Consider the following 9,733-nt stretch of genomic DNA (forward strand, 5'->3'; position numbering starts at 1 on the left):
CTTCAAACACCTTTGAAATGACCGTTGCAAAATTCCACTAATCCTTTGTTTGTGTTTTCGAATCCAATAGACAGCTTTTGCATTGATAATTCTTCAATTCTTGAATCTTTTGTAAATCCAGTTGAGATTCAACTTCTGGTGAAATATCTTCTGATGAGGCAGCTTCTGATGATGCAGCTTCTGATGATATGACTTCTGCAGCTTCTGATGACGCAGCTTCTGATGATGTGGCTTCTGGACCTCTTGTCTTCAGAAGCACTATTCTTCAGGAGCAGCTTTACTTCAGGAGCGCTATTTCTTCAGGAGCAGCTTGACTTCAGGAGCGCTTTGCCTTCAGAATCATCTAAGCTTCATTTTCTTTTGCTCTTTATTTGCTCATTCAGAACCAATGATGATGTAACTTTATAATTATGGTCCTGTACACTTGAACAAATATTAGCTAGTCCAATTTACAATTTTTAATACCTTGTTATCATCAAAACTCTTTAAGGTTCATTGTTAAACACATTTTGTTCCAACAACCTATTTTAATATAATATTACTCTTTAGAAACATATTTATTATAATTATTTTGCTCTTTTGAAAAAAGTTTATTAGATAAATAATTATTAATATAATTATTGTGTTTTTGTTGCTATGAAAAAATGAAAAAATATGCATTTTTTAAATATTTTATAAAAAATAAAGTTTTCGCGGGTGGGGGTGGGGGCGGAGCCGGGAGTTGAGGGTGAGGGGTTGGGTGTTCAATTTTTACCCCTGATATGGTTTGGGGACGGAGGCGGGGGCGGGTACGGGTGCATGGAAGCGGGGGCGGGGCCGGGGATTCTCAAACCCGCCCCCGGTCCGCCCCGTTGCCATGTCTACGTATTGGTCATTACAGGACATGCAATTTCTATATAAGCAGATCCTCATGCCATTGACTTTTAATTGATGCACTTTTCAGGTATAACAGTACGCAGAACTTTTTTTTTTTACATCGTTGTTACCCCAAAATACAAATTTACATTAGACCATTGGTTTTGTAAAAAATAAAAACAAATAACAATCGACGTTTCTGTAGCCCAAACTATATTTAGACACACCCATAAAAAATTTAACGTTTGCATTCACAGGCTATGGGTATACATCTGACACTGACTATTATATAAAAAAAATATAATCTTTTTAGTTTTTATGATTAATAAAATATATTATGTCAACAAATAATAATATACAGTACGTCGACATATTTTTGCATAAATATTACATATGCTAAGTTTAACAATGAGTACATCTTCCTTCAAAAAAAAAAAACAATGAGTACATCTTATACTACAAATAATTAGTATATGTATAAATCCAAATACTTTAATCGTTATGTGCAATGTTTAGATATTTCAAAATTATACAAAATTAACAACATTAAGATGATATTTTTTTCCATATCAAATTTAAATTATAACCACATTTATAATTTTAAGATAACATAATATAAAATCTATACATTTGATCAAAAAAAAATTTTATTTCCCGTGCTTGGCACGGGTCACTATACTAGTTTCCCAAATAAATAAATCTATATCAAAGTCAATTGGCCACAAGATCATTTTAACTAAAGTTAAATATTTGGGAGAACAATTTAATAATCTGTTTTGTCAATTTTTTTTATGATTTCTTTATAGATCTTAAATTAACTTTATTTGAAGATCTTTACTCTTTAAATAAATCAAACAGTAATCACCTAATATAGGAAGACATTGAATACACGTAGTACGTACATTTTTTTCTCTTAAATCACTAAATTGGAAGGGCCCTTGCAACAATAATGTGAAAAGGTTCCAAGTGGTAATGACAAATTAATATTTTAACAATGAAATTATTATTTTTATTATTAAGAAGAATAACACTCATTGAGACAGAGACCCCTCTCTCTCTCTCTCTCTCATTCTCTACGCGATCTCTTTCACTGTCTTTCAATTGCGAATATTTTCACTACAAAATCCTTCTCCATTTCTCACATTTTGGGTTTTGTTTCTCTCTTTTGGGGCTCTCTTTACGAGCTCCAAAACGCTTCATCACTCAGATTTGAGCTCAATTTTTACACACTGGGTTTTTCACTTCAGATTCAATCATTTCATTAATTCAAGTAAGTTTCAATTTTTTTAACATTTTTGGATACCCTCTTGCATGATTTCACTCTATGATCAACTGGGTAGTTGATTTAACTCTTCCCTTATGTGTTGGTGGATCTGTGTTTTTTCATAATGAGTTGGTAGTGTTTAGCTTGGGATCCTAAGAAATTTGGTGGAGTTAGAAGGAGTGAATTTGAAATTTTGGATTTTTATTATAATATTTTTCTGGGTTTGTGAGAATCTGAGTATTGTAACTGAAACGCATGAAAAAAGTGGATTTTTTATTTTATTTTATTGAGAGCTAGGTTTCTGTTGATGACATGATCTTGGTGCGAATTTAAGGTCAAATAATTCATATTTTTTCACACCCTCTTTTGGTTAGACTTTGGAGTTAGGATTTTGGTCAAAAAAGACTTTGGAGTTAGGATATTAAGTGGGGTTTGACTTTTGAATTTGTTAAATAAGGAAATATATATCTTCTATTTTATTTTTTAAATTGGTGAAGTGAGAAACTACTATTAATGACACTATTAATCACTTTACAAACCTCTCTGAGGGGATTTGATCTTCGTCGCTGAGGGGATTTGAACTTTGTCCCTTGAGGTGGTTACAAGGCGAGACTCTTATACCCGAGGTTACTTTAGCAGATAACAAGTAATGAATGATTCTGTCTTTAAATTTGTTCAAGTTTTGGGAAATTTACAATCTATATACAATAGATGTTCAGCAATAGATTTCATGTTGCATGGATTTATATCTGGTAGAAAGTTCAGAGGTTGGTGTTTAAGTCTCTCTAGTGTTGTATATACTTTACTAAGTTTCAAGCTTGGAGACAAGGACCAAGTATTAGCTTATCTGGTATGTAGTGTTTCTGGTAAAGCTCCGGGGACTAATGTGCATGACTTGCAGTTGTGTTTGTGTATACCAGAACAAATACAGTTTGTCACTTTAGACAGTCTTGCAACCGGTTTACCGATTAAGAATCAATATATGTTCATATATACTTTATATTTATTTTTTACTTATTGAAAGTACACATTTTCCTCGGCTGCAGGTTCTTTGCAATAACTTTCAATATCTGATTGCTGTCTCACTCTAATGTTACTGCTTTTGGAATTTGTAAATCTCCTATGGCTGGATCATGCCTTTTAAGAATCTGGTCACTGATGTGAAATGATAGATTTTTTGAACTATTATTATCACTATCCTTCCAAGAAACCTGCTTGTGAGATCTCAATTTATCAAGTACAAATATGCCTACATGGTGGGGAAAATCATCATCAAAAGAAACCAAGAAGAAAGCAGGTAAGGAAAGTATTATTGACACATTGCACAGAAAATTTAAATTTCCATCTGAGGGTAAACTAAGCACTATATCTGGAGGATCTCGTAGACGGAGCAATGACACAATTTCAGAGAAGGGGGACCGTTCTCCATCTGAATCAAGATCCCCTTCACCTTCCAAAGTAGCAAGGTGTCAAAGTTTTGCTGAAAGGCCTCATGCTCAACCCCTTCCACTTCCGGGTTTGCACCCTTCAAGTTTAGGTCGAGTTGATTCTGAAATTAGTATATCAGTGAAATCGAGACTGGAAAAGCCCTCCAAGCCGTCATTATTTCTTCCACTTCCAAAACCTTCATGCATACGTTGTGGGCCAACTCCTGCAGATTTAGATGGAGATATGGTCAATGCTTCAGTCTTCAGTGATTGCTCTGCTGATAGTGACGAGCCAGCAGACTCACGCAACCGCAGTCCTCTGGCAACTGACTCGGAAACTGGTCCAAGAACTGCTGCCGGCAGTCCTTCCAGGTTGCCTCCTCAAACCATAACACGCTTCCACATTGTACATGTTATTGCATATGCATGCCTTAATTATTTGTGATTGATTGCATTAGAGATACGTATCTTTTCAACTTCACTCAAAAGTTTCCCTGTTTCTGAAGCTTGGTGCTCAAGGATCAATCATCTGCTGTTTCCCAACCGAATTCGAGAGAAGTTAAAAAAACGGCAAACATTCTCAGTAATCACACACCTTCTACTTCACCAAAACGGAAGCCATTACGCCACCATGTTCCAAATCTTCAAGTTCCACCTCATGGTGTCTTCTATAGTGGTCCCGACAGTTCCTTGTCAAGTCCATCAAGAAGTCCGTTGAGGGCATTTGGTACAGATCAGGTGTTGAACTCTGCTTTTTGGGCTGGAAAGCCATATCCAGAGATCAATTTCGTTGGATCTGGCCACTGCTCTAGTCCAGGTTCTGGTCACAATTCTGGGCATAATTCAATGGGAGGGGACATGTCAGGACCATTATTTTGGCAACCAAGTAGGGGTAGCCCTGAGTATTCTCCAATACCTAGCCCTAGAATGACTAGCCCTGGTCCAAGCTCAAGAATTCAGAGTGGAGCAGTCACACCTATTCATCCTAGAGCAGGGGGAACACCAACTGAATCACAGACAGGACGGGTTGATGATGGAAAACAACAAAGTCATCGTTTGCCCCTCCCTCCTTTAACAGTTACCAATACCTCGCCATTCTCTCATTCTAATTCTGCAGCAACATCTCCATCTATGCCGAGAAGTCCAGCTAGAGCAGATAGTCCAATGAGCTCTGGGTCACGTTGGAAAAAAGGAAAGCTGCTTGGCAGAGGTACATTTGGGCACGTCTATATTGGTTTCAATAGGTATGTACCCTGGATAAAATGTAAACATTTCGTCATTTTTTTATGATTAATTTTTATTTATGCATCTTAAAAATACTGATGTGGTTAAAAAATGTTTGTCTCTCTTAGTCAAAGTGGTGAAATGTGTGCAATGAAGGAGGTTACTCTGTTTTCAGATGATGCCAAGTCTTTGGAAAGTGCTAAGCAATTGATGCAGGTATACTGTTCCCTTCTAAATCTAGCAAAAACTTCATACCGGTAAACAGTTCATTTTCGTTAGGTGCAATACTGTATTTTCTAGTCTTGAATTCAACACAGCTTTCAAAATCTAACTACAAGATTTCTGACAGGAAGTTCATTTATTAAGCCGTTTAAGACATCCAAATATTGTGCAGTATTATGGCTCTGAAACGGTAAGTTCTCTCCTTCGATCTGATGGCAAATGACGACAATTTATTTTTTATTTTATTATAGACTCTGCATTTTTAATGGATGCATGATCTTCTAGTCACATGCATATTAGTTAGTTTGTGGAAGTTTACCTAACAAGAACAATATAGTAGTAGAAATTTGTTAGCATTATTTGTTTCTAAAGTCTACTTATAGAAGTTTTTGGATCATCCCTTGCACAGGGAGATGACAAGCTTTACATATACCTTGAGTATGTATCTGGAGGTTCCATACATAAACTTCTTCAAGAATATGGGCAATTTGGTGAACTAGCTATTCGAAGTTATACTCAACAAATTTTGTCAGGGCTTGCTTATTTACATGCTAAAAATACTCTTCACAGGTGAACTAAGGCATCTTTTCATAATCTCAATGTTTTAAATTTTGCTGCTGCCACATATTTAGTTTCTTTTTTAAACTTCTGAGATATCTTTCTCTGAAATTCCATGCACATGTTTAGGGACATCAAAGGAGCAAACATATTGGTAGATCCAAATGGTCGGGTCAAGGTTGCAGACTTTGGCATGGCAAAACATGTAAGCTTAGAGATGATAACTGTCCAGTTTCCATTATATTTTCATTTAGCTGAAAATTAGTTTCTTTTTTTTTTTTGACAAAAAAAAAATTAGATTCTAATGCTTATTGAAATTATAAATCATAGGTTTTTTTTTCTAAAAAATCTCAATATATCGATGTTTCTGGCTTCTTGATAGCAATTGGGCGATTTAAAATGTTAAAAGAAAATGTGAAGATGGAACCCGATTTTTAAGTATGGAAAGAGAAACCAGAATAATACAAAATTGTGATGGTGTATGATTTACCTTGTAAACCACGATTTATGCTGTCCAGGACGTGCATGATTTGTCCCATTTGTTGTACTTACAATTACATGATTCACAGATAACAGGGCAATACTGTCCATTGTCATTCAAAGGAAGTCCTTATTGGATGGCTCCCGAGGTTCTACTTTTTCTTTTTTGGGTTCAGTTCTTTTGGTTTTAATTGCATTTTAGTTTTGTCACTCATTATCTTTTCTTTTTGATGATTCAGGTTATAAAGAACTCCAAGGAATGCAGCCTTGGTGTGGATATATGGAGTCTTGGATGCACAGTTTTGGAAATGGCTACAACGAAGCCTCCTTGGTCTCAGTATGAAGGGGTTAGTAATTCATGTATAATACATGAGATTTTATATTTACAAAGACCTGATGATATTTTTGTATTATAAACATGTCAACTTTTAAATTAATTCTTCTTACTGCTTGGTGTATTTACGTGTTACTATAACAGGTTGCTGCCATGTTCAAAATTGGTAACAGCAAGGAGCTCCCAACAATTCCAGATCATCTCTCAAATGAAGGAAAAGATTTTGTTAGAAAATGTCTACAACGTAATCCACGTGATCGCCCTTCAGCAAGTGAATTATTAGAACACCCTTTTGTAAAAGGTGCTGCACCTTTGGAAAGACCTATTATGGTTCCCGAAGCTTCAGACCCTATTACAGGAATTACACATGGAACAAAAGCTCTGGTGCGTAACCTATTTCCTACTCCAATCGTTGGAAACTCACTTCAGTTGTGTTTTTGTGGTTGTTCATGTTACCATTCGATGGTACTTTGTCTTTCATTTGATGCGAATATCAAACTGTCGCATTGCCTTATCTACACTATAGAACAAAATAGGGGACAGTTTGCTCTCTTCATGAAAATGTCATGTGAACTTCTGTTCTTGTTTTCACATTTCTCATGGTTGAGTAATTTAAGTGGCGTGTATATTTTATAGGCTATTCACGCTCTTAGTAATACATAAATGTAAATTTTTTGATCCGTCAAGTCCAAAATATCGAGTCAATTGCGTGATCTATATTTTCATTCCTTTTTCTGTGTCAATTGCGTGATCTATATTTTCATTCCTTTTTCTGTGTAAGTTATTAAGGAAATTGTTCTTTGTATGAGGCAGCATGAATGATGGGAAAAACATAGATGATAGCTCAATACATAGTTTAGGTTGAGGGATAGTGAGATATTGGTTGGAAAGCGATAAAGTTCCAGGGTTTTTAAATTGGTTTCCCTTTTCATCAGATCTGGCTAGAATTTTATGTCAAGAGTAAGTATACACATGGAGTTCAGTTAGGATGGAGACTTTTGTTATTTCAATTCAGTGTAATTTATTTTAAAAGTAATATAAATCTTGTTTCGTGTTTATTAGCATGAAGTATCTTCCAAATATGAGGTCACAACAAGTTTTTCTTGCATCAATGAGTTAGCTTTGCACTACTCAATCTGTATTCTCTTGTTTTATTTTTATAATTGCATCAATTTCAGGGCATTGGACAAGGAAGGAATCTGTCTGCCTTGGATTCAGATAAACTCTTGGTTCATTCTTCTAGGGTTTTGAAAAATAATCCTCATGAAAGGTATCTCTCTAGCTCACTCACCCACTCGCACACACACACACAAAAAAAAATGCATGCAAGGCTGTTGACATTGCCAATGGTAATCTGAAATTATTTCATCAATTTCCAGTGAAATCCATATTCAAAGGAATATATCTTGCCCAGTCTCTCCCATTGGAAGCCCACTTTTGAGGTCAAGATCACCACAGCAGAGGAGTGGGAGACTGTCTCCTTCTCCTATATCTAGCCCTCGGACCGCTTCTGGTGCATCCACGCCTCTCACTGGCGGCAGTGGTGCCATTCCATTCAGTAACCACTTAAAACAATCAGTTTACTTTCAAGAGTGTCTCGGAAGCATGCCGAAATCCCCAAATGGTGCCTACATTAACGGCTCTTCTCACCACGATTCAAATATCGACATTTTTCAAAGAATGCAAGCCGGGTCTCACATTAAATCAGAACTAGTCTCCAGTGATAATGATGCTCTTGGCAAGCAGTTCGTAAGGTCTCCTCATGCAGAACCGTATGACTTTCAGTCGGTCTTAGCTGATCGTGTTGGCCGGCAGCTTCTGGGGGATCATGTTAAGATTAACCCATCATTTGATCCAAGTCCCAGCTCAACGATGCTCAACCGGACAAATGGTTTATGACATCAGGAACTTACCTTGACCACTACTAATCTGAGCCGCCTTTGAAGTTTCCAAGCTTACCTTCAGCTATGCAGATCTGTCAATTGTTATATTTGTAAGGGTACAATGATACAATAAGGAGCCAAAGCACAAGAGAATCTGTGTAAATAAAATTGCATAGTCTAGTATGGGGTAGAAGTGCATTTTGCATGGCTTCAGGCTTGGCCCTGTGGAGTTAAATCCTTACATATGAAAGTGCCAAACAATGTCACAGCATGAAACTTTCTGATCTCAAGCAAGAGGAACTTGTTTTTGTATGCAACATATTGAAGATGCAGCATCAACATGTGAGAAGCCAGTAGCATAGATTTCTCTCGTGTGCTTTAGATACTAGAAATGACAGAGTTTATGCCATGAATGACAAATGCATTTTTCGGAACACCGAATAATGTCAAAACAAAAGATGAATTGACAACTTTTAACTTGTAGACTATTTTTTTGGGAGGTAAGTCATTGTTGTACAGAAGATGGAAACTTTATTGATGGAAGTGAAGAATTTGTAGAAGCTTATGCATCTTATGTTTAATTGCTGGCTCAAGTGTATGTTACTGTCATTGTATCTTTTCTGTACATTTCAACTGTAAAATCTAAGGAATTTGATCTGGTGATCCTCTCATTGGTTTAATGTATTTGTTTGTTCCAAAATTAGGTTATTTACAAGTTACAACTAGCACTTGTCAGTTTCCAGTTACACCGTAACAATTATCAAAGTTTTCATTCTTACATTTTTAATACTATAGTTGAAATAATATTTATTGAATATGTTGATCAGGATAATTCTTGGAAAAATATACTTTTAGTGATATAATTTTTATTTGTTTATTTATTTAGTTTTCTGTATAACATAGAAGCTTTGGCCATTCTGACAAGTGAACATGTGGTTTGGGATGATCTTCAAAAAAAAGTTGTTAGCAGCAGCAGCAGCTTTTTTTTAAGGAAATCTGCTATTCACCCTGTACATTTTGCTCGCGCGTTAGTTAAGTCACACTGCGTGATTTAACTAATGCACGTTGTAAGCTATGCGTGACTTAAGTCACGCACTAATGGCATGCGCGAGTTAACTTGTGCAAATTGGGTAAAAACTGATTTTATTCTATACTAATTCATTTTTATTCGAAATTATAAAATAAATTTGATTTTTACTTATTTTTATGCCCTTTTGAGGTAAAAACTTATTTTTATCCTCTTCGGTATATGCCAATAGCTCTTGGGGAAAATAGTGATCAGTCCTGTTGGGGAAAACGACATCAAGATGCCCTTTTCCCCACCGAACGGACCACTACTTCCCTCAAAAGCCACTGGTACATACCTAAAGCAGTATAAACACCCTAGAAACTATAGAAACAAAGAAGAAGAAGAAGAAGAAGAGAAAGAGGGGAAAATGTGAGGAAAAGAGGAAGTATGTGAGGGTTTTTATAGGTGGTATAAGGT

The 9,733-nt window shown here is 35.9% G+C and overlaps 1 protein-coding gene across 1 annotated transcript; it reads left to right on the plus strand.

Annotated features, from left to right (window-relative positions):
- The first annotated feature begins 1,872 nt into the window (after positions 1-1,872).
- On the plus strand, positions 1,873-8,947 carry LOC146958396 (mitogen-activated protein kinase kinase kinase YODA-like). The gene is made up of 12 exons (XM_085739906.1): positions 1,873-2,125; positions 3,166-3,918; positions 4,053-4,790; positions 4,899-4,986; positions 5,120-5,182; positions 5,402-5,562; positions 5,680-5,755; positions 6,120-6,179; positions 6,270-6,377; positions 6,509-6,748; positions 7,543-7,634; positions 7,744-8,947. The coding sequence occupies exons 2-12, from the start codon at positions 3,365-3,367 to the stop codon at positions 8,261-8,263; spliced, it is 2,700 nt and encodes an 899-aa protein (XP_085596032.1). The 5' UTR covers positions 1,873-2,125; positions 3,166-3,364; the 3' UTR covers positions 8,264-8,947.
- The last annotated feature ends 786 nt before the right edge of the window (positions 8,948-9,733 follow it).

Source organism: Medicago sativa, chromosome 1, assembly GCF_051527215.1.
Source record: "Medicago sativa cultivar Bolivia chromosome 1, Bolivia_mono, whole genome shotgun sequence".
In the NCBI taxonomy this organism is placed as follows: domain Eukaryota; kingdom Viridiplantae; phylum Streptophyta; class Magnoliopsida; order Fabales; family Fabaceae; genus Medicago; species Medicago sativa.